The sequence below is a fragment of the Chiloscyllium plagiosum genome, chromosome 4, assembly GCF_004010195.1.
Source record: "Chiloscyllium plagiosum isolate BGI_BamShark_2017 chromosome 4, ASM401019v2, whole genome shotgun sequence".
NCBI classification, from domain to species: Eukaryota; Metazoa; Chordata; class Chondrichthyes; order Orectolobiformes; family Hemiscylliidae; genus Chiloscyllium; species Chiloscyllium plagiosum.
In genome coordinates, this window is record NC_057713.1 from 120,763,246 (window position 1) to 120,788,922 (window position 25,677).

The 25,677-nt window shown below is 41.1% G+C and overlaps 1 protein-coding gene across 18 annotated transcripts in view; it reads left to right on the forward strand.

The window, feature by feature from the left end:
* Positions 1-25,458, forward strand: part of LOC122549360 (lethal(3)malignant brain tumor-like protein 4) — a 300,541-nt gene extending 275,083 nt beyond the window's left edge. For 9 of the 18 annotated variants that reach the window (XM_043689033.1, XM_043689043.1, XM_043689037.1 and 6 more), the window contains 4 exons: positions 1,526-1,635; positions 17,533-17,595; positions 22,841-22,929; positions 24,081-24,157. In XM_043689033.1, the coding sequence (XP_043544968.1) occupies positions 1,526-1,635; positions 17,533-17,595; positions 22,841-22,929; positions 24,081-24,088 (270 nt within the window). In that variant the 3' untranslated portion in view covers positions 24,089-24,157. Of the gene's footprint in view, positions 1-1,525; positions 1,636-17,532; positions 17,596-22,840; positions 22,930-24,080 lie in introns of those variants that run through there. The other 9 variants (XM_043689039.1, XM_043689040.1, XM_043689041.1 and 6 more) reach the window with 9 other exon arrangements.
* The last annotated feature ends 219 nt before the right edge of the window (positions 25,459-25,677 follow it).

The following is a 25,677-nucleotide window of genomic DNA, read 5'->3' on the forward strand; positions in this document are numbered from 1 at the left end:
GATTCATATCCATCTTGAAGTGTCAACTATGAATAACAGCAACATTATCTGATGGAGGCTACAATTTCAATTTTTGAATTGGTATTAGCCCTTCCCATTTCTGAATGTAGATTGGGTAATAACTAGGTGTACATTTCTTCCAGATTGTTCGTAGTGCTAGAAAATGTCAGCGCTTTTATTTATATATATATATATATAAACCTATATTTTGTCTTTTAATCACCTTTGTCCCAGTTATATTTATCTGGCAAGTCTTAGGTTGGTAACACTAACACTTCTCAAGTTTCATTGCTAAGTCCCAGAAGAATGCTCTAATGCCCAAGACTGGGGAGATAAGGTTGATCGCTGGTGCCAGATCACCAAGCTTTGCTAATTATCACTGTATTGGTCATTCAGCTTGGTATCTCATTCAGTGAAAATGAAGCTGGACTTTGACTGTTATATAACACCAGAAGAAATAAGAACAGGAGTTGACCATTCGGCCCCTCAAGCCTACTGTGCCATTCATTAGGATCACTGCTGGTCTGGCAGTCCTCATATTGGCATGCGATGAGGTTTATCATGTACTGTTTCTCTCCTAAAACACCAAAGTGATGGACCTCACGTTAGGGTAATTCCACATTGGAAAAAAAAAGAAAAGTTAAATCAGATGAAAGTCATCATGTAATGCCAAGTTGAATTTCATTTGCCTGAAAATTGTTTCAGGATGGAAAAGATTGCAGTGGGTTATGTTGTTTCATGGAATAAATTAGAGAGCAATCCGTTTGATTGCACCATAAAATAGATGAAGGGAGGAGGAGCAAGCAGCAGGATTGATAATATGCAAAATGCCATCTTTGTAACTTAAAAATATCTGTGCAGGAGTTGACTTGACAATTAAAGCACAAGGCAACATAAATGGTACTGACTGAGTGGTGAGTGTTGGGCATAAAACAGAAGTGGAAGCACTTTAATCAGAGTTCCAATTCCATATCCCCTTTCATTGTCAACCCTCTCACAACCAGCCATACTTTCTTGCTAGGTATCATCAGTTCTATTTAAAGTGGAATTTATAGGATACAAACCATTTTTCAATGGCCACTAGTGTGATTGTCATGTTCAATGTCCCATACAGGTGGCAACTCTTTGATGGATGAAGGTGTCAACACAGAATGTCATTAAGATTGTGTCACTCATGCTTTAGTTTAACTCTTCCAGTCTCTGAATCCGTGCACATTATGGCTGCAATGCTTCCCAATGTATTGCACATTCATTGCTGCAGTAAGCTCTGTTCATCAATGAACTGCATCCTCCATCTCCTACCAGAGGTACAGGATCTATATCCTGTTGTGACCTTTCAGCCTCCTGTGCCTTCTGATGCAGACTTTCCATTGCCATTTTCTCTGTTATCTGGTCTTCCTCACTTGTGATTTGTGAGCCATCAGTTCAAAACCGAGCTATCTACCTTACTGGTATATTTAATTTGATTTATCGTTGTCATGTATACTAAGGTACAGTGAAAAGTGTCGTTTTGTGTGCTTTACAGACAGATCGTATGATACATAGTGCATCAGGTAACAGAACAGAATGCAGAATACAGTGTTACAGCCACAGAGAAGATGCGAAGAGAGAAAGATCAACCTTAATATTTGAGAGGTCTGTTCAAAAATGTGATAACAACAGGGAAGAAGCTATTCTTGAATCTATTCATACGTGTATTCAAACTAACCGGAGTGGGAGGCGTCTTTGATTATGTTGGTTGCTTTCCTAAGGCAATGGGAAGTATAGACAAGGTCAATGGATGGAAGGCTAGTTTGCAGGATGATCTGGGCTGTGTTCACGACTGTCTACAGTTTCTTGTTGTCTTTAGAAGAGCAGTTGCCATACTATGCTGTGATGCACCCAGCTAAGATTCTTTCTATGGTGCACCTATAAAAATTGGCAAGAGTCTTTGTTGACAAGTTGAATTTTGTTAGCCTGCAGATGTAGAGGTACTGTTGTGCTTTATTGACCAGCATGTCCACATGAGTAAGCCGGAACAGATTGTTGGTGATCATCACTCCCATGAACTTGAAGCTCTCAATCATTTCCACCTCAACTCTGTTGACACTTTCAGGGGCGTGCTCTGCACTTCATTTCCTGAAGTCAATGACCAGCTCCTTCATTTTGCTGACATTGATGGAGAGATTGCTGTCTTTAAATCATATGGCTAAGTACTCGATCTCTTTGCTGTACTCTGTCTCAACGATGTTGGAGTCAGCAAACTTGTAAATAGAGTTGGGGTGGAATTTTGCCACACAGTCTTCAGCATAAAAGGAGTACAGTAGGGGGCTGAGTACACAGTGTTGTGAGGCACTGGTGTTGAGGATTGCCATGGAGGAGTCTTGGGGTTAAGTACGGTGGCACAGTGGTTAGCACTGCTGTCTCACAGCGCCAGAGACCCGGGTTCAATTCCCGACTCAGGCAACTGACTGTGTGGAGTTTGCACATTCCCCCCGTGTCTGCGTGGGTTTCCTCCGGGTGCTCCGGTTTCCTCCCACACTCCACAGATGTGCAGGTCAGGTGAATTGGCCATGCTAAATTGCCTGTAGTGTTAGGTAAAGGGGTAAATGTTGGGTAATTAGGTGGGTTGCGCTTCGGCGGGTCAGTGTGGACTTGTTGGGCCGTAGGGCCTGTTTCCACACTGTAAGTAATCTAATCTAATCTAATCTAATAATAAAAATATCAGTAAGACAAGTCTAAGGGTATTCTATCCAAATACATACTACATTTTCAGAAGGATAGATAGATTAATGGGAGAAATACTTACATATAAGTATGATATTGTTGCAATTACAGAAGCATGGTTGTGGGACAATCAGCTCTAGAAACTGTATCCAAGGGTATTCAACCAAGGGAAGGAGAGGGAAAATAGTAAAGGCAGTGCGGTGGTGTTGTTAGTGAAAGAGGAGATCTATCCTACAGTGAAAAAGGACATTAGTACAGGAAATCCAGATGTGGAATTATTCTGAATGGAGATAAGAAGCATCAATTGAATTGAACTGAACTTATTGTCACGTGTACCGAGGCACAGTGAAAAGCTTTGTCTTGCGAGCAATACAGACAGATCACATAGTAGCATAGATAAGTAAATACAAAGGAACCTCGATTATCTGAATACCAATTATCCAAAAATCAGATTACCCGAAGGAGATCTCAAGGTCCCGATAGAAATATTACATCAAAGAAGTGATTCCAACAGTGATCGTGTCTTTTGTTTACAGTGATTAAATAAGCAAATGACTGACCTCCCGCCCTCTCTCACTCCCCACACTTTCCCTGGAGTTCTACACAGGGGTGCACCCTAACCCCCCCCCCCCCCCCCCTCCCCAGATAATCTCTCCAACATTGTCCTGTACAAGGCAAACATGGAACCTCTCAAAACGTTGCAGTAAAAAGTTGTATGTGTGGCTGTATGTGTGTGCTATTTGGAGACTTACTCCACAAAGGCAGCTGCAGCAGCAGTCTTGTTGTTAGTGTATAGTCTGGCTGCCCAGGAGAGGGGGCGGGGGCGCCAGGGTGGACAGGTTTGGGGAGCATAGGGCGATGTTGGATGGGGTTGGGGGGTAGTGTTAGATGGGTTTGGGGGACAGGGTATGGGGCAGTGTTGGATGGGGTTGGGGCACAAGGGGCGGAGTTGGATGGGCGTGGGAGTGGAGCAGAGTTGGACGGGGGCGGCAGGGGTCGTAATGGGATGGGGTTGGGGTTGGAGGCGGGGGTGGTGTTGAATGGGGGCGGGGCAGGGGCACGGTGTTGGGGCAGGGGCTCGCATGCTGTAAACTGCTGCAGTCTCCTGAACGGGGAGCAGACTTTAAATACTCCGAGCCCCAGAGGAAAGGCTTTTAATCAATTAACCGAATAATAGATTATCTGAACGAAATAGTACCCACCCATCACGTTCGGATAATCGAGGTTCCCCTGTAATAGATAAACAGCAGCAAATCAAAAACAAAGATATAGACGAATGCTAAGAGTTTGAGAGTCCATTCAGTATTCTAACAACAGTAGGGTAGAAACTGTTTCGAAACCAGCTGGTGCAAATGTAGAAGTTGTGGTAAAGCATTACCAGGGTGGGATAGTTCTTTGAGAATGCTGGCGGCCTTTCCTTGACAGCGGGCCTGGTAGATGGATTCTGTAGAAGGGAGGTTGGCCTTTGTGAGTGTCAGGGCCGAGTTCACCACTCTCTGTAACCGTCTCTGATCTTGAATGGTACAGTTGCCATACCAGATAGTGACACATCCAAACAGAATGCTCTCGATGGCGCACCTATAGACATTGGCAAGGGTATTCGCCATCATGCCAAATTTTCTTAGCAGCCTGAGGAAGAAGAGCATTTGGGTGGGTATATGAATAGGAAGGGTTTGGAGGGATATGGGCCGGTGCTGACAGGTGGGACTAGATTGGGTTGGGATATCTGGTCAGCATGGACAGGTTGGACCGAAGGGTCTGTTTCCATGCTGTACATCTCAATGACTCTAAGAGACGTTGTTGGGCATTTGTAACCAATGCGTCCACAGGAAGAGTCCAAGAAGACTTGTTGTGGATGACCACTCCCAGGAGCTTGACACTCTCCACTCGTTCCACCTCTCGGCTGTTCATGTGCAGGTGGCTTGAGTAGCATCCTGCCGAATGAGTTCCTTGGTTTTGTCAACACTGAGAGCTAGGTTGTTGTCAGTGCACCATTTTACCAGGTCTTCCACCTCCCATCTGTAGTCTGTTACATCGCCATCTGAGATTTAACAGAGTATAGTGGTGTCATCAGCGAACTTATAAACGGAATTAGTCTGATATTTGGCGACACAATCATGGGGATACAGTGAGTACAGTAGGCAGCTGAAAACGCACCCCTGGGGGGGGCTCCAGTGTTGAGTATTAGTGAGGATGAAATATTGTCCCCAATCTTCACTGATTGTGGCCTGTAGGTCAGGAAACTGAGGATCCAGGTGCAGAGAGTGGGCTTAGTCCAAGATCACTAAGTTTAGTAATCAGTCTCAAGGGGATAATAGTGTTGAAAGCTGAATTGTAGTCAATGAGCAGGATTCTTACATAGCTGTACTTGGTGTCAAGATGTTCTCAGGAGGATTGAAGGGCAAGTGCTATGGCAGCTGAATTGAATCTGTTGGTCTGATAGGCAAATTGGAGTGGGTCAAGAGTACTGGGGAGGCTGGAGTTGATTAATGCTATGACCAGCCTTTCAAAGCACTTCATGACCACCGAAGTTAGGGCCACTGGGCGGTAGTCATTGAGACATGCTGCATGAACCTTCTTAGGCACACGGATGATGTTGGCCCTCTTGAAACAGGCAGGGACACTGGCCTGCTGCAGGGAGAGGTTGAAGATGTCCGAGAGGACCTCTGCCAGTTGATCCGTGCATACTCTGAGTGCACGGCCTGGTATTCCATCTGCTCCCATCGCTTTCCTTGGATTCACAGAAATGAAAACTGATCTGACCTCTGATGCAGTAACTGCTGGGATAGGTTCATCAGGACTTGTCAGAATAGGTGTTACCTCTTCACTGAAATTCCGCTCAAAATGAGCATAGAAGGCGTTGAGATGATCTGGGAGGAATGTGATGTCATTCAGTCCTTGCCATAGTAACTGGGTGTCTGTCTGGGTCTCCAGTTTGGACTGATATTGGTCCTTGGCTGTCTTAATGGCTCTGCGACGGTCATACTTGGATTCCTTATATTTGGGTGGGTCTCCTGATCTGAAGGCCTCACACCTGGCTTTTAGCAGTTCTGTATGTCCTGATTCATCCAGGCTTTCCTGTTGGGGAACACCCAGATTGACTTCCTCAGTATGCAATCCTCCACACACTTGCTAATAAAGTCTGTGGCGGTGGTGGCATACTCTTCCAAGGTACCCGCAGACTGTTTGAACATGGCCCACTCAGCCGATTCCAGATTGAAAACCATTACTGGGAATTGCCTTTAGCCTTCAAGCAGTAGTGATGAGGTAGAAAATACCTTTAAAAATCTTGTGAGAGGACATTGAGCATAAAAATGGCCATAATATGATGGAATTCATGATTAGGATAGAAAGTGATGAGGTCTAATCCAAACATAGGATCCTAAATCCAAACAAGAGAAACTACGAAAGTATGTGGCATGTGTTAGCTGCGATAGAAATGTTAACTTCATTAAAAAGCGTAATAGTGAATCATAATGACTGTGTGCAGAGAATGAATGTGTGTATTGCAGCAGTTTGTGATTCATTTGGGTGAAAGAGCACAGCATGAAAAGTGGCCCAACTGTGGCTACAAAGAAGTTAAAGATAGTATTAAATCCAATAAGGAGTCAGAGAAACATAGAAAATAGGTACAAAAGTAGGCCATTTGGCCCTTCAGGCCTACTGTGCCATTCAATATGATTATAGTTTATCATTCTACTCAGCACCCTATTCCCACTTCCTCCCCATATCCTTTAGTCCGTTTAGTCCTAAGAACAATATCTTCATGAAAACTTCCAATATTTTCGCCTCAATGACTTTCTGTGGCAGAGAATCCCATAGGCTGAACACACTCTGGATGCTAAATGGCCTACGCCGTACTCTTAGACTGTGATTCCTGGCCTGGACTCCCCAGGCATCAGGAACATTATTCCTGCATTTAACCTGTCTAGTTCTGTTGAAATTTTATAGGTTTTTATGAGATTCTCCTCATTCTTCCAAACTCCAGTGAATATAGTCCTAACCAATCCAACCTCTCTCTTCGTACATCAGTCCATCCATTCCAGGAATCAGTCTGGTAAACCCTCATTGCACTTCCTCCGTAATCAGAACATGCTTCCTCAGATAATGAGACCAAAACTGCATATAGTGCTCTATATATTGTCTCACTAAAGCCCTGTACAGTTGCTGCCAGGCATCCTTGTTCCTGTACTCAAATCCTCTTGCAATGAAGGCCAACATACCATTTTTCTCCTTCACCACCTGATGCACCTACCTGCTTACTTTCAGCAACTGACATACAAGGACACCCAGGTTTTGTGGTACCACCCCCTTTCCCAATCTATTGTCATTCAGATAATAGTCTGACTTTTGGTTTGTGCTGTCAAATTGGATAATGTCACACTTATTCACGACTTGGAGATGTCGTTGTTGGACTGGGGTGGACAAAGTTAAAAATCAACAGGTTTATTTGGAAGCACTAGCTTTCGGAGCTCCTTCATCCACCTAGTGCTTCCAAATAAACCTGTTGGACTATAACCTGATGTTGTGTGATTTCTAACTACATTTATCCATGTTATATTTCATCTGCCAGCATTTGCCCACTCACTCAACTTGTCCATATCACACTGAATCATCTCTGCATTCTCTTGACAGTACCTACAAGTGTTAGTCATAAAGAAAGTAGCCAGCCTGCAGACTGAGAACTGTTTAAAACTCAGCATAGGAGGACCAAGATGTTGATTAAGAGGAGGAAAATGTGTATGAGAGTAAACTTGCAAAAAACATAAACGTGGACTGTAAACGCTACTAAAAGCATGTAAAAAGAAAATGATTATTGAAGATAAATGCAGGCCCCTTACCATCTGAAATGGAGTAATTATAATGAAGAACATGGAAATGGCAGAGCAATAAAACAGTGACTTTTGTCCTGTCTCTACAGAAGAAAACACAATCACTTTCCCGAAATGCTAGGGAGACTAGGGTCTACTAGGAAATGGAGGAAATTAGTTTTAGTAAAATAAACAGTGCTAGTGAAATTATTCGGTCTGAAAGTTGATAAAATGTATAAAACTCTGACCCGGTTGGGTAGACTCAGTGCAGGAATGATGACTTCCCCGCCCTGAACAAGTCTATTGAGATGAGAAGAAATGTCTTCATTGAGAAGGTAGCAAATTCTCTACCACAGATGGCTGAACAGTTGAAGTCACTGAATATATTTATGAAAGAAATGAATTTCTAGAATCTAAAGGGAGAGGGTGGGAGTGTGGCATTGCGATAAAGGTTCAGCTGTGATCATGTTGAATGGCGGAACAGGTTAAGTGGGCCAATGGTCTGCTCCTGCTCCTATTGTCTATGGCCCTGCCACCTCTTAAATGTGACTATCTAAGCTGGTGCATGGATTACGTGGATCCCATGATGGTTCACCCTTAGAGGGAGTGGCTTGCTGTAAGGAAACAATAGCAGCAGCAGCAGTTGTGTGTGCATGAAGACTCTGTGGGTAAGATGATACATAAATACCCACTCTCAAGACAAGGAAGTTTGAAACCATCATCATCAACTTGCATGATCACTGTTCAGTGACTTTTTAAAAAATCATTCATGAGATGTGGGTGTCACTCGTGATTGTTGACTGCTGCGTGACTCTCTGATATGTAATTCTAACATCAAGCCACCCCATCTGAGAGCAGGCATCTTGTAACTCCAATGATTTCTTGTACCCTTACCTCTGCACTCAGTATCTGGTTGAAGCTCACCTGCAGTTCTCCCACTCGCCATAGTATTCTGTGGCTTCCTATTCTGCAAAGGAAGAGATAAGAGACTTACCAAGTGAGAGTAATCTGCTATGGTGAACATATGGACAGCCAGCATTTATTGGAGTGATTTGTGGGAGATTGTCGTGACATTGCATAAAGATGAAAGCAAGTATCTGTGACGATAATAAGTTGACCGTCCATAGACACTCAGTATGTACCTGCAAAGTAATTTGGTGTGTGGAGTAATATTGTGAACTAGGCTTGAGAACAGAGAGTGAGGCATTTGGAATGATACACACATTAAAAAAAATGCAAGGAATACACCATCCCAGTCCTGCTTAGAAACTATGTCATGCACATTATTCAGGAGTCATGCAGATGCTTCTGCTGCTGACCTGTTGTGCCACCCCCAACTTCTTGTTGTCTCAGCCTGCTCTTCCTATCACTATTAGATAACAGCAAATCCTTCTGAATTTTCTCAGTCACCAGCACCACATCCAGGTAGGGATCACTAAAGAGGGATGCAACCTTTGGCCTGCTACCTTACAAGGCAACACTGCTCGTGTCTTTTTCCATGTTACTTAATTTTGTTTTAAGGGTGTCACTCTAAATAGTGGAGTTGCAATTGCATCATGTCATGTAATACGAATTGCTCAGCAAACCTGGAAATCGTGTGTTAACGCGCTGGCTGGATTATAAAAAAAAACACTGATAGATGTGCTGATCTTAATTCTGGTTTCCCAAAAACTCCTGACCCCATGCTTCCAGCACATTGATAACTTAAAAATCTAGCCTATGATGCCTGTTATTTTCTGAAACATTTGCAATATTAACAAATGAGACAAAAGTCTGAGATATTAGGTTGACATTTTGACAAGAGATATGAGGGATATATCAATTGCTACATGATATCGTTGGCTGATGGCAATTTCTGTAGAAGGTACTGTTGTCAATTTCATTAGTGTCACACTGGGAATCTTTGTACAAACATTGTCAAGTTACATTAATATCTTAGTGGTTATACCAGAGATAACAGCCTAAGACTCGGTCACACTAAGTTATAGGCCAATTATCTCCACTCTTTCAAAAAAAAACTACTCTGTGTATGTTCTACTCCCTGGGTGACAAATGCATAATATTATGCGTAAAGAAAACTTACTTTTTCATAACATCAGAAAGATGGATAAAATAAGTTTATCAAATCCCTAGAAGGGCTACTTTGGAGCAAACTAAAATATAGTGACAAAGTGCAAATGACAGTCTAGTTTGAAATTGCAGAAGGTGTCACATGGGATAGTGTCTTCTTTAAAATAGCAAGTGAAGCAATAAAGTCTGAGGATACTAATACATGCTCTGTGCAAATCAAAGTACATACTGTAGAGAGATTCTGTAATGTATTCAAACACGTAGGACTACTGTAAATATTTGCCATATATACATGCAAGGACCAGGAATGACAGTTAAAGCAGACATGTTACTGAATATATCAGAAGACAGTGACATCCACTCAAACATAGCTTTGGCTATTAGAAACTCTATATAAGTTTTCTGATGCTACAAGTTATACTCCTGGATATAATTGCAGAGGAAATGCATGGACATTTTGGACGATGAGAATTATGATTTCCCTTCGGATTCCCCCTTATTTGGACTGCCAGTGCTTGCTTGTTCTTCATCTGCCACAGGCAAATGATGCCTGAAGTCCTGGTGGATTTGCTACTATCCATCACTTGCTGAGCCAGCATATGGTAGGTGGTAGTACGGAAGGAAAACAGTGGTAAATATTGAAATGGAAATTGACTTAGAATGAATGCCTCATCCTCCAGTTGTCCCCAGTGACTTGGGTGAGAATATTAGTATGGAGGAATACTGAGATTAGCTGTGGGTAAGATGTTCTGGTTTGCAAAATGCAAATACTTTTGGAAACCTTCTTATGTTTATCCCTGACTAATGCACCTCATTTACCCCTTACCTAACACTACGGGCAATTTAGCGTGGCCAATTCACCTGACCCTGCACATCTTTTGGACTGTGGGAGGAAACCGGAGCACCCGGAGGAAACCCACGCAGACACGGGGAGAACGTGCAAACTCCACACAGTCAGTCGCCTGAGGCGGGAATAGCTGCTTTCTTTCTTACTCATGAAAGAGGGTTTGTTCCCAGTTCTTTTGCTGAAAGTTTACTTACTTCTCTTTGTGAATCAGGTCACGCTGGACAATGCTTTATGTGTCTTGGGTTGGACCTCAGATGAAAAGCAATACAGTCAGTACTGACAGTAACAGCTTACTGTTGACTAAATACACATTGGGGTAGGGGGCGGCACCTGTAAAACAGGGTATACAGGCAGAGCCAAACTTCCTTGGGGATCATGAAGTTGCTTCCATTGGTGACAGCGATCTGCAGCTTCTTAGATAGCCAGGTGAAAGATGTATCATTGACCAAGTGTTTGGCATACTCAAGATGCTTGTCAGATTCCTAGATAGATCAAAGATACCATTCAGCACATACTAACCAGGATGACCAAGATGTCCAGGAAGGTCACATTGTGATGTGCTGTGAGGACTGAAACTACAGTAGGGACAAGGTGCAGAGCAGACATAATCTGTGGATGAACCTGAGGAGCAGAACGATGGTGACTATATCAAGGCTAGTCACACTGCTGCCCGGAATGTTTTAATTAGTATTAACTAATGTTAATATTAGTTCATGGATGTGAGGGTCACATTTTCCAATACTTTCTTTGGCTATAACTCTTATATGACTGGTCACATTAAATTTCAGGTCATTGGTAACACTAGAATGCTGATGGTGGGGGTGGGGGGGTTAAGAAATGCTTGTGTTGTTGAATGTTAAGGAAAGAGATTATTAGATTCTTTGTTACTGCAGATAGTTCTTCCCTTGCCACTTGTGAGGGGCAAACATTATTTTCTGCTGTCCAGGGAGAAAGTAAGAACTGCAGATGCTGGAGATCAGAGTCGAAGAGTGTGGAATTCCTGCTGAAGGGCATATGCCTGAAACATTGATTCTCCTGCTGCTTGGGTGCTGCTTGACCGGCTGTGCTTTTCCAGCATCATACTCTTCGACTCTGAAAGTTGTCCAGGTTTTACTGCATACGAACATAGATTGCTTCAGTATCTGATGAGTATCCTTAACTTGTATCTGATCGTATGATGGAGGAAGGATATTGATGAAACAGCTGTTTGCCCCAGGACACTATCCTGAAAAATTCCTGCAGAAATGTCCTGGGATTGAAATAATTGGCCAAGCACACCATCCTTCATTATAGGAGGCATGGTCTAAAGAGTGGAGACTAATCTATGATTCTCTTTGACTCCAATTTTGCTAGGACACCTTGATTTTATTCTCAACTCACCTCTTGAATCAAGTTGTTTTGTCCATTCTTAGCCCAAGACTGTCAAAAGGCAGGGGTTGAGTGACCCAGTGGAACCCAAACCCAGCATCAGTGAGCAACTTATTGCTGTTTAAAATGTTGACAACATCTTCCATCATTGATTATTGAGTGTGAATTGATGGGACAATATTAAAGTGGAGTTGCAGGCAGACAGGGTGAAAAAGGCATTTGACATGCTTGCTCCGTTGGTCAGAACATTGAGGATGGAATGTTAGGACGTCATATTGGGGCTGCCCAGGGCATTGGTGAAGCCACATTTAGAATACTGCATACAATTCTGGTTGCCCTTCTATAGAAAGGATTTAAAATGTGTGGTGCTGGAAAAGCACAGCCGGTCTGGCAGTATCCGAGAAGCAAGAGAGTCGACGTTTCAAGCATACACTCTTCATCAGGAATGTCTCTTCATCAGGAAAAGTTTATGCTCAAAATGTCGATTCTCCTGCTCCTTGGATGCTGCCTTACCTGCTGTGTTTTTCTAGCGCCACACTTTTTGACTCTGATCTCCAGCATCTGCAGTCCTCATTTTCTCCAGGAAGGATGTTGTTAAATTTGAGAAGGTGCAGAAAAGATTTACAAGGATGCTACTTGGACTGGAGGGTTTGAATTAAAGGGAAAGGTTGAATAGGCTGGGGCTTTTTACCCTGGAACATCAGAGGTTGAGGAATTACTTCATAGAGGTTTATTAAAAACATGAGGGGCATGGATAGGATGAGGTAGTGAAGGGCTTTTTCTTAGGGTGGGGGAGTCCAAAACTAGAGGAAATAGGTTGAAGGTGAGAGGGGAAAGATTTATAGAGTCATGTAGCACAGCAATAGATGCTTCGGTCAAACTTGCCCCTCAAATACCTCTCCACCATCATTCACAGGGCAGGGCAGCAGTCACCTGGTTCCATTCTTGTCTGTCAAATTGTATCCAGAGTATAACTTCCTTCCCAGTGCTGTTTACTGTACTGTCCCACAAGAATCCAATCTACATCTTAGCTTCAGTAGCTAAGATCCAAAGGCAGACCGTAATCTTCTTGTAGGCAGTGATAATGGTCAACTTTACATCCCACTGCCGCTGCTGCTGTTGTTAAATTATCAGGCTGCTTATCTTTTGCATCCAATATCTGTTGAACAGCCATTACCTCCAACTAAGTATCAGGAAAATGAAATCCATTTTCAATACTTCTTCCAAATTCCATTTCCTAGCCACCAATGACATCCCTCTCCCTGGGAACTTATTAAGTTTCACAATTCTGGTGTCACAGTTGATCCCAGATAAATGACTGATCTCACACTCATGCCAACACTAAACCCACTTATTTCCACCATCATAACATTACCCACCTTCACCTTTAGGTCATTTGCTGATAAAACTCTCAATTATGCATTTACTAACTCTCAACACAACTACTCTAATCCACTCCTGGTTAGTCTTCCATAAACTATTGTCTGTAAACTGGAAGTCGTCCAAAACTTCTGGCCGTGTTTTAACTCTCAGCAAGTCCCATCCCCTGTCATCTCTGATTTTATTGACTTCTACGACAGGATGCTGGTCAACATGTGTCTTAATTTTAAAATCCACATTCTTGTTTAGAAATCCCTCCAGGAGCACACTATTTGACCTCAGTTACAGCCTACAGTCCCAGAACATTGTTGAAATATCTGCTGTCATCCAATTCTGTCCTCTGGTGTATCTCCAGTTTGAATTACTAAAATGATTTGTGGTTGTGCCTTTAATTTCGTTAGCTCAAAGCCCTGGAAGACCCTCCAATACATCACCACCTCTTCTTCCTTTAAGACAGCTCTTTGATCAACCTGACTGTAATCTGACCTAATATCATCTTCAGTGGCTTTGTTTTATAATACTCATTGCAAAATGTGTTGGGATATTTCATTACATTAAAGTATAAATTTAAGTTGTTGTTGATTCACACATTGACACCTAAAGGTTAAAACTTGAGTGAACCGGCTACTGACATCAAATCCCAAACTGCTATCAGTAGACAACCAGATGCTTTGGTTTTTAAAAATTGAAAAGATATTTGGACTGGAATTCATGGACTCTGCTGATTTGCTATAAAGAAAGAAATGGTAGAAAATTGCCAGAGCCCATTGCGATATGGGGCATGCTGGTTCTTTGCTTTTTACCGACTTTTCTTTCTTGGCTTGAAAATGGCAAAACTTCTAGCTCAGCCTCCAAATGAAATTAACATCATGGCCTGACTGAAACATTCTGACTTTGCAAAGCAGATCCTATAATTATAGGAGGCTAGTGTCAACTGGTAATAAAGCACTTTAGATTTATGTTGTTCGTATGTGAATTCAAAAGATATAGGCAGAGGTTTCTAGTGTATTATAATAGTTAACATTTTTGAACTAACATGAATCACCTTTGGCAGGTCCAGAACTGGAGCCATGCTTTTAGGGAAGGCAAATATCCTTAGTAAGTTTGTGTTCTGACCAAAATTAGGTAGGGTTGAATAGTTCCTTTCTTTCCCCACCCCTCAGTTGACCACAAGAGGCTTTTTGCTAAGGGTATAGATACCGTGAGGACAAAAGTCAAACAGCCAGGTTTTTTGAGCTTTAAATGGGTTTTTTTTTATTGTACTTAAACTGGTCTGAGACAAATAATAAAAAAAACTCCAATTTTTTTTCCACACAGATAAAGTTGATTTTCACTCACCCACGTCGGTTTAAAGATCTAGCTGGGCAATTTGTCTACTTTGATGAAAACAGCTGCTGGTGCTGAGTTATTTTGAAAAATTGGGTGTGACTGTACTCTGATTCATTCTTATCGAGAAGTTATAGCCAGAGAAGCACTTGCAATGACTTCTCTTTCCATCATTCCATACCATCATCTCAGATGTTAGAATTTCTCAGCCTCCAGCTGGTGGATTGGGGATCAGTACTCCAGTTAAATAGCAGGAAGATTCATTGGCATGCAGCCCTGCCACAGTAATGTTTTCCCAAATATTCACTACCACATGGTTTGGCTGACTGCCAAGTCACTGCAGCTATTTTGGACAATTAAAGGCCCAACTAAGAGCCAGGTCTTACAGCCAATTCCCGACCGTGAGAGGTCATTGAGCTGATGTCTCTGCCTTCATTTGGATAGCAATAGATGGGTCCAGCAGCTTCAGACGTCTGCCTACTATCTTTAATTGAACAATAAGCAATAAGGCCCCATTTGGAGTACTGTGTCCAGTTTTGGTCCCCACACCTCAGGAAGGACATACTGGCACTGGAACGTGTCCAGCGGAGATTCACACGGATGATCCCTGGAATGACAGGTCTAACATATGAGGAACGGCTGAGGATACTGGGATTGTATTCGTTGGAGTTTAGAAGATTAAGGGGAGACTTAATAGAGACGTACAAAATAATACATGACTTGGAAAAGGTGGATGCTAGGAAATTGTTTCAGTTAAACGAGGAGACTAGGACCCGTGGACACAGCCTTAGAATTAGAGGGGGTCATTTCAGAACAGAAATGCGGAGACATTTCTTCAGCCAGAGAGTGGTGGGCCTGTGGAATTCATTGCCACGGAGTGCAGTGGAAGCCGGGAAGCTAAATGTCTTCAAGGCCGAGATTGATAGATTCTTGTTGTCGCGAGGAATTAAGGGCTACGGGGAGAACGCTGGTAAGTGGAGCTGAAATGCGCATCAGCCATGATTGAATGGCGGAGCGGACTCGATGGGTCGAATGGCCTTACTTCCACTCCTATGTCTTATGGTCTTATGTAGGCAGTTAGGAGACCATTACAGTAAAGTAACAAAACTTGGTCCTGCTGATGTCAAGTGTGACCTTGGAACTTACTTTTCTCGCCCAGTGTCAGGGTCCCGAAGCACACAGGAGGATCAATTAAAATCGGACAACTCAAAACATATTTGCCTTTGGTGTTTTCCAAACTGGCAGGAGTTATCAGCAGCATTAGTCAACCTGCGGTTCACAAGTACATTAGGACAGAGACTGATGCCATGTTCAGCACATTCTCTATGAAACAACGGGAACTGTAGGGGTAGCACAATATTCAAGGCCATATCTATTTAACTGCACACATTACCAAGCTGGCTTTCTGGCACCAGGATAGAAAAGGCTGACATATATCCTATCTTCCTGAGAGTGTTTGCTGTTGTTCTTTGGTATCAGCTTTGCCTCTGAACCAGAAGGTTTGTCAGTACGTTCCACTATAAACACTTGAGCATAAAATTTAGTGTGACACACCAGTGAGAAAATACTGCACTTAGATTGCGTATATCTTTTGGATGAGGTAGTAAATCATGCCTGCCTTCTCTGTTGGGTTTAAGTGATCTTTGGCATGACTTTGAGAAAGAAGAGCACTTTCTTTTTCTTCCCAGTGTTCAGAAATAATGACAGATTATATGGCCCTTGTCAATGTGGGTCTTTGTTGCATATATATTGGCTGCCACATTTTCTAGATTGCAACAGTGACTACACTTTAAATGTACTTATAGTCATAGAGCCGTACAACACTGGAAACAGGCCCTTCGGTCCAGCTCCTCCATGCAGGCCAGATATCCTAAATTAATCCAGTCCCATTTGCCAGTATTTGGCCCATATCCCTCTAAACCATTCCTATTCATATACTCATCCAGATGCCTTTTAAATTTTGTAATTGTATCCACCTCCACCACTTCCTCTGGCAGCTCATTCCATTCACGCACCATCCTCTCCATGAAAAAGTCACCCCTTAGGCCCCTTTTATATCTTTCCCCTCTCACCCTAAACCTATGCCCTCGAGTTTTGGACTCCCATATCCTGGAGAAAAGACCTTGTCTATTTACCCTATCCTTGCCCCTCATGATTTCATAATCCTCTATAAGGTCACCCCTCAGCATTTGACACTCCAGGGAAAATAGCCCCAGTCTAATCAGCTTCTCCCTATAGCTCAAACACTCCAACCCTGGCAACATCCTTGTAAATCTTTTCTGAACATTTTCAAGTTTCACAACATCCTTCCTATAGCAGGGAGACCAGAATTGCACACAATATTCCAATAGTGGCCTAACTAATGTCCTGTTCAACTGCAACATAACCTCCCAACTCTTATACTCAATGCACTGACCAATAAAGGCAAGCATACCAAATGCCTTCTTCACTATCTTGTCTACCTGCGACTCCACTTCAAAGGAAATATGAACCCGCACTCCGAGGCCTCTTTGTTCAGTAACATTCTCTAGGACCTTACCATTAAGTGTACAGGTCCTGTCCTGATTTGCCCTTCCAAATGTAGCACCACACACTTATCTAAATTAAACTCCATCTGCTACTCCTCAGCCCATTGGCCCATCTGATCAAGATCCCTTTGTACTCAGAGGTAACATTCTTCACTACACCTACAATTTAGGAGTCATCTGCAAACATGCCTCTTATGTTCACATCCAAATCATTTATTTAAAAGACTAAAAGCAGTGGTCCCAGCGCCAATCCTTGTGGCACACCATCGGTCACAGGTCTCCAGTATGAAAAGCAACCCTCCATCACCACCCTCTGTCTTCTACCTCTGAGCCAATTCCGTATCCAAATGTCTATTTCTCCCTGTATTCCATGTGATCTAATCTTGCTAACCAGTCTACCAAATTGACTTTAAGTCTTCTGTAGCACATTGAACGGTACTGTATAAAACCAATCTCTGTCATGTATCTCAAAATGGGTTCTTTATTGTTATTTCAGGTCGCAAACTTTGTTCAGACACTCCCTGGTTGCGAGGAACAGGCAAAAATCTTTAAGGAAGAGGTAAGAAACAAAGTAACCCCCATCTCTTGGAGTTTCACCGAATATAAATCATCTAACAATTATTGGATCAGAATGTAGTACATTGAGCAGGCATAGCTATTGTAACACTGAAGCAAAGTTCCAGCATGGGCCAGGATGATACTTTTTTGATTAACTTTCTAATGTAAGGAATTAATTATAAAAAAAAAGGTGTAAACCTTATGACCACAGGATATAGGAGCAGAATTAAGCCATTCAGCCCATCAAGTCTGCTCCGCTGATATGTTTCTCAACCCCATTCTCCTGCCTTCTCCCCATAATTCTTCATCCCCTTGTAAATCAAGAACCTATGTATTAAGTACACTCAAATATTTGGCCTCCATAGCCCTCTGTGCAATGTGATCCACAAATTAACTACCTTTGGCTGAAGAAATTCCTCTTCGTCTCAGTTCTGAAGCGTCATCCCTTTGTTCTGAGGCTGTGCCCTTGATCTTAGTCTCTCCTACTAGTGCAAACATCTTCTCCACGTATGGTCTGTTAAACTCTCAGTATTCTATTGTTTCAATCAGGTTCCCAATCCCCGCCTCAGTATCTAAGAAAGAATGTGCTGGCCTTGGAGGGGGTCCAGAGGAGATTTACAAGAATGAGTTCAGGGATGAAGGGCTCCTCTTATGAATAGACCTTTATTCCCAGAATCATTCTTGTAAACCTCCTCTGGACCCCCACCAAAGCCAGCACATCCTTCCTTAGATACGAGGCTCAAAACTGCTCGCAATTTTCCAAATGCGGTCTGACCAGACCCTTAAACAGCTTTAGGAGTACATTTCTGCACTTGTATTCTAGTTCTCTTGAAATGCAAACATTGTATTTTCCTTCCTAACTGCCAACTGAACCTGTATGATAACCTGAAGAGAATCCTAAACCAGGATTCTCAAGTCCCCTTGTGTTTCATATTTCCAAAACCTTTCCCCATTTTGAAAATAGTCTGCACTTCTATCCTTCCGACCAAAGTGCGTAATCTCACATTTTCCTAAGTTATTTTAAATCTGCTGCTTTGCCCACTATCCTAGCCATTCTAAGTATCCGGCTTCTCAACACTGCCAGTCCCTCCATCTATCTCTGTGTCATCTGCAAACTTAGCAACATTGCTTTCAGTTCCTTCATCCAGATCATTAACATTTAATGTGAATAGTTATGATCCCAAAAAGACCTCTGCAGAATTCAACAAGTCACTGAAAAAGAACCTTTTATTCCCACTCTCTCCCTTTTGCCAATCAGCCAATCCTCTTTGCATGCCAGTACCTTGCCCCCAACACCATGGGTTCTTATTTAGTCGCTTCCTTTGTGGCACCTTGTCAAAAGCCTTCTGGAAATCCATATAGATCATGTCCACTGGCTCTCCTTTGTCTAACTTGCTCTTTCCTTCATCAACGAATTCAAAGAGATCTGTCAGGCATGACCTCCCCTTGACAAAGCCATGCTGAGTCAGCCCTATTTTACCATGCACTTCCAAGTACTCCACAATCTTGTCTTAATAATGAACTCTCAAATCTTACCAACAATCGAGGTCAGGCTAACCAGCCTATAGTTTTCTGTCTTCTGCTTTGTTCATAGACAGGCAGGAGGCTGGAAGAATAGAGCAAGCTAGGCAGTAACAGGAGGTGGAGAAGTCGATGTTTCGGGTGTAACCCTTCTTCAGGACTGGGGTTGGGTATAGGGGGAAGCTGCAGATAAAGGGGGGTGTGGGGAGGGCAAGGTGGTGAAGTGGGGAAAGGTGAAGTCAATAGGTGATAGTTGGTCAATGGGAGGAATGAATTTCCAATTTGAAATTGGAGAACTCAATGTTTTTGACCTCCCAATTTCAAATAACCTCCCTTCCCATCCCCCCCGACTCCCTTCCCAGCCCCTCCCCCTCCCACTCCCACTCCCTTCCACTGCTCCCTGCCACCAACTGGATTCATTCTACCCATTGACCAACCAGGTTGTACCCTCTACCTGTCTTTGCCTATCCCCATTTCACTACCCTGCTCCCGCCACTCCCTTTATCTGCAGCTCCCCCTACACCCACCCTCAATCCTGAAGAAGGGTTACACCCAAAACGTCGACTTCTCCACCCCCAATGCTGCCTGGCTTGCTGTGTTCTTCCAGTCCCTGTCTGTCTACTTTGGATTCCAGCATCTGCGGGTTTTTTTTGTGTCCCTCCTTTCTTAAACATGGGTGTCTTCCACTTTCCACTTTCCATTCCTCTGGGACTCTTTGTGATTCATGAAAGATCAGGAAGTTAAAAAAGAGTGCGTCTTTTTAACATGTGACTTTTTTCTAATTGCACTTTCACTTTAAGCAGTGTTTACAGTTGGTAATCAAATTACATCACATCACTATAATGCTGAGGCTTAAACCAGTGGAAACAACACTTGGAAATCTAAATGAAGGAACTAAAAAGTTCTAGTGCTCAAAAATATAAATGTATGATTACAAAATAGAGAAAGTCTCTGATCTTTTAATTAAGAAATGGAAAGATAGATTTTACAAATCACCACATGCAGCAATTAATAAACCGTCACAAGTGAATATCAGAAAATCATGGCAGCATTTGATACTTTGTCAAAGTGACCTTCAGTTACCTGACTTCTATCCAGTTGGGACAATGACAATCTGCTTCCTAAGTACAAGTTTGGACTGGGATGTATATGTTCTAACATGGATTTTCTGAGTCAGTATACTTTGAGCTGTTATGATGCCACATGTCATAGTTGTGTATAAGTTATTCAGAATGTATTAACAGTGGTTTAGTGCACTCATTTATGGAAGGAAATATAGAAGCTTTAGGAAAGAAAGCAGAAAGAGAGAACTGAAATGAATAGGAGGAGGTGTGTTAACATACAAATGCCTCGTGCAATTAAGATCACTGGATTTAGCATGTGATTTAACTTTAAGTCCATTATGGTTTGTGGCATTAGACATGGCAATGGATTAGGAATTTGGTAAACAGAAGTAGACTTTCCAAATACCAAAAGTTAATATTGTTTTTTGCCCAAAATTTCTCATTTCAAAGCAATTTTCTTCTTCTAAAATGTAACTACATTTCATGCCTGTATAGTAAGATAACCAATATAGTATTCAGTAGAACATGATAGCCATCCAACAATCATTCTGTGTCCCATTAAAAATACTGAAGGCACCTTCAGTAACCAATTAATATCACCTCCCTTTATACAGTAAACTGGCATCTGGCAGATTGTCCACCAGTGGTTGAAACTCCAGATTTTCTCCTATTAGAATTCTCTAATGGATGGTCAGTATATTCTGCAGAGTTGTTGTACAAAGGGTAATGGTAATAGTTACTTCCAGTGGATTGCTTGGAATGCTTTTATTTTCTTGGACAGAACAGAAAATGAGTTATGCTCAGTTATCAGGCTTGAATCTGTGGCCTATTTGTTTTAACCATGTTACTATGTAGTCTACAAGACAAAATTACTTCAGTGTGTTTAAGCAACTATACAGGTTAGGAACAGATCCAAGTTCAATCCATGGTCCCTAATGAACATAATCAAGACCTTGGTAGAAGTGTTACAATTAGCCTGACCACAGTGAAAGGACATTAGTTACCATTCTTTATTGTGAGATAGTTGCTGAATGGCCTCAGTAATCAAGTGAGTGCCATTACTCACTAAAAAGGTGCACATACGAATGATCCCCATTTAAGCAACATACCGAAGAGCACCCACTAGAACTGTGCCCTTCCATGCCTTTACAAAAGTAAATAAAAATGCAAATGAAACTAAAATCACCACAGGCTGTTTCCCACTTACCTTAATTATTTGTAAAAATAATTATGTATTGCTCAAAGTAATTCAGTGTGTTTTCATGATAATATGAGGTTAACTGTTTAATGTGCATAATATAAAATGGAAATTTTTGAGAGATGATTGGACTCCAGTTATACGTTTGATTTTACTAAAGAAATGATTGAGCCTGGGAAGTTCATTGACTTCTGCATCCACGATTATAAAAACCCAATTAAGAATAATTTTAGTATAAGGGTTTAATTACCCAGTAATAAATTGAATAGGAAAAACGAGACCTAATCGAATTCTTTTTGTAGTCTGTAAACTTCTTAAATTAATTTAGGGGAGTTTCTTCTCAGAGGGTAGTAATTCTATGGAATTCTTTACCACAGAAGGCTGTTGAGGCTGCGTCAATAAGTAGATTCAAGGTTGATAGAAAAAGGTTTTTAATTAGGAAAGAAATCGAGGGCTACCAAGGAAAGTGGAGTTGAGGATTATCAGATCAACCATAATTTCTCTGAATGGCAGAGACCTAATGGATTGAATTACCTGGTTCCGTTCTAATGTCATATAGTCACATGAAATGACTTATTAGCACTTCTCCGAGAAAGGATACCCATCTTTAGCAAATATCTCTCAAAGCTAACAGGAAAATTACCATCAATATCTGCACAAGTAAAGGTCACTTTGGTGACTTTCTGATGGATCTCACGAGTAACACAGAAAAGGACTAAGTGAAGAATGAAGGGGGGGATCTGTTGGCCTCCAATAATATGCTAAAGTAAATGCCTCTAAAAACACATTGAACTCAATGCCTATACAACTTATAAAGAGCAGGAAAATCGATGTTTCGGGCAAAAGCCCTTCATCAGGAAACCTGATGGGGGGCTTTTGCCCGAAACGTCAGTTTTCCTGCTCCTCAGATGCTGCCTGATCTGCTGTGCTTTTCCAGCACCACGCTGATCTAAACTCTGGTTTCCAGCATCTGCAGTCCTCACTTTTGCCTTTACAACTTACTCCAATAATAGGAAGATTTTTCCAAGTATGCTACAACAGAGGTAAAGACCAGAAATTGCAACACACTCCCTTGGAAAGTTGTTTCTCATGTTGGTGAAATAGTACCATCTAAAGCGAGATGGAATTTTGCAGATGGGATACAGTGGCAGGCAAGTGTTCACCCTCCAGTTCAACTTATGAAAGTTAATGAGATGCCTTTTTTTTGGACACATGCTCTGTGAACATACTTTGCAGGATTTCTGTGCAACAGGAATTGTAGAGCTCAGTAGTGTTTGCAAAGTCTGTCTTATGACAATGCTTGTGACTTTGTAAAAGCCCTGAAAGTTTCCAGAGGTTTTTACATGCGGTGTTAGTGAAATTGTACTTAAATGGAATAAAGTTTGTGACATGCTTGCTTGGCACAGGCAAATGCTAGATCTTTACATCTTGGAGTTATTCCTGACATTTTTAAACTTACGCAGGTTTGTTCTTAAAAATTCTGGAGATTGCACACATACTGTCACCTTCCAAACACACTGTGGGCAGATCTTAGGAGTGGCTTCAGCTCCAAGTAAGGCAGCTTTCTTACTGATTATTCACAAGCAATCTCTTAAAAGTGTACTATCCTATGACATTATTTCTTTTCTGCATTGCAACAGGGGTGATTTTCAAGTTCCACATTGCATAGTGTTCTATTTTAGATGGCATAAATAGCCCTTTAAGAATTCCTGCACTTGATATTCCAGCTTGCAAGACCTGGTCATATCTGCACAGGAGGCTCACAATCACACTTAAGTTGGCTGACCTTGAGAAATTGTGGGATGCAAGTGTGATAGTGACGCAAGTTAGTATTATTGAAATCCTATTGAGGGAAATTTGCCTAACCAAAAGAAAGTCTGGAAGAGTCAGCAGCAGATGCTTCTAGAGAGCTTAGAGCATGGCAGGAGATAATCTGCAAACAAAGCACAATAATTTAACCACCACTTTGGAGAACAAATATTTTGAAAAAAGCTACAATTTCATCAAGGTTTTAATTACAGCTATAAGCATACTTCAGATATGTTTAAGTAGTAAAATTTGCTTTTGCAAATATAGTTGATTATTGATTCCATAATTTGAATATTTAGATAATTTTTGCACATCTTACTATTCCATACAATTATGACCAACATTTCAGAAATGTGCCATTAGATGAGTAAATTTTTGCTTACTGCTGAGAGTAAGTAAGCATTACAAAGAGCATCTCCTCCTTCTGGTAATAGAATTCCAATGCACATAAACAAGGCACAGCTATGCTAGCAGAATACTACTAACATTCTTCCATGTTTTTCCACACATGTAGTTCACAAACAATATTTATTTGCTTCAATCCAGTGATACAAGCACAGGGTTCAGAAATTGACCTATCATGCAACTAATAATGCACAAGTCTTGAACATGACTGCACTGGGAATATCTGCTGCTGACTCTTCCAAGCTTGTATTAGTTAGGGAAATTGCCCTTCAGCAGGATTTCAATAGTACAAACTCACATCACATAAGAGGAGACCAAAAATGTCCCTCTATAAGTAATTTATTTGTAGTTATTAGATGTGGCTTTTAAAGATATATTTACAAATAATAGTTCAAACATTATATATCTTGACAATGAATTTATCTTTCTTTTAGTTTTAGTTAAAGTACATAAATTGTTTTCACCAGGACCATTTATTTTGTTTTACAGCAGATTGATGGAGAAGCATTTCTTTTGCTGACACAGGTGGACATAGTTAAGATCATGAGCATCAAGTTGGGTCCAGCCCTGAAGATTTACAATTCCATTCTGATGTTTAAAAATTCTGAAGATAATTTGGAATAAACTTTGTGGATTAAAAAGGGCAGTAGTTAAGTGATGCTATTCATTTCTGCCAATGAATAATACAATGATTCGTAATGAGTGGCACATTAAACTGTATATAATTTATCGGCAAGATTAACAGGGTATATGCAGATATTCGAAGACATTGTTGAATTAAAGGACTTTTTAGTTACAAGTGTTTGTCAATAAGATATGGTGAAGTCATTAAGCCGTAGTAGTAGATGATACATTTGCAAGTTTCATTTGTACAGTAGATGTGTAGATATTTCACATACAATTCAGATTAAATTACAATCTTAAACATAAATAATTTAAAAATACAGTTGGGCAAAAGTAGTTGTCTACCTGTGAGAAAGCAGGTTTAAAGTATAAAATGGAATTATGCACTTTAACAGTGTTAACATATGGATGTTACCCAGAGCTTAAAACAAGGCAAGAGATAATCTGCAAACAGAGCACAATGTTAATCATTTTAAAATATGTATTGAAATATGATATAATTCCTATAGGTTTTTCAATTACCTTTATTACCTTCATCTTTGGATATGTTTAGGTGGTGAAATTACATTTGCAAATATAATGGATTATTCCACAGTTCATATTTTGAGGTCAAATCTTTTTGCAGTGTGCTGCTACATATGATCAAATGAGGAAGGATACTGAAATTTGCTGTTAGATGAGCACATTAGCCTTCCATATTAACAATGGACCAGTTTTACACAGCGTCATGTCTTTCTAGTAGAAAACAAGGAGCAGCCACATTAACAGAATAGTGCAAAAAATCTTGCAACCTCTTCTGCAATATATATGCAAGCCATTCTTTTCCACATACACAAACACAATTTAAAATCTTGACTTCAAACATAACTGTGAATTATGCACAAACCAAAAATACAGCAAAATGCTGTTGAATGCATTGTCTAATAAATCAACCTGACAAGATAATGCAAGAATTAACTGCTTAATCACACATATTGTCTGTGTGATACAAATAATTTTCAGTAGAACAGCAGCTTGCATCCTCCTTACACCTCCAATTCATATCTGTAGAAGAAAGCAATATTGCAGAGACTCTGTGTATATACCACAACATTCATATATTCTGAACCTCTGCTGTTCTCTACTGTTGCATGGAGCTTTATCATTGTTTTCATAATCTTTCTGTGAAGAATTCCTAAAGTATTGAAAGCTTATCCTCAAGGAACAAAGTGCACCAGTTTTGTAAATAATAGGTGCTCCAAATAAGCCGTGATTCAATAAAAAGTGGATTTTGTTTTCGGGACTTGTGTTTTGAAGGTATGGAAACATACTACACTAGCATGTTGCTTGCTTTTTTGCAGTGGTTACATTTTGATTTGTATTATCAAGTTGTAGAGCTTTGCTATTTGTATACGGTTTTTAGTGTAATTAAGAGTACATTGCAGTTGATGTTTGTTACTTATGTTTGCACAATCTGATCCAA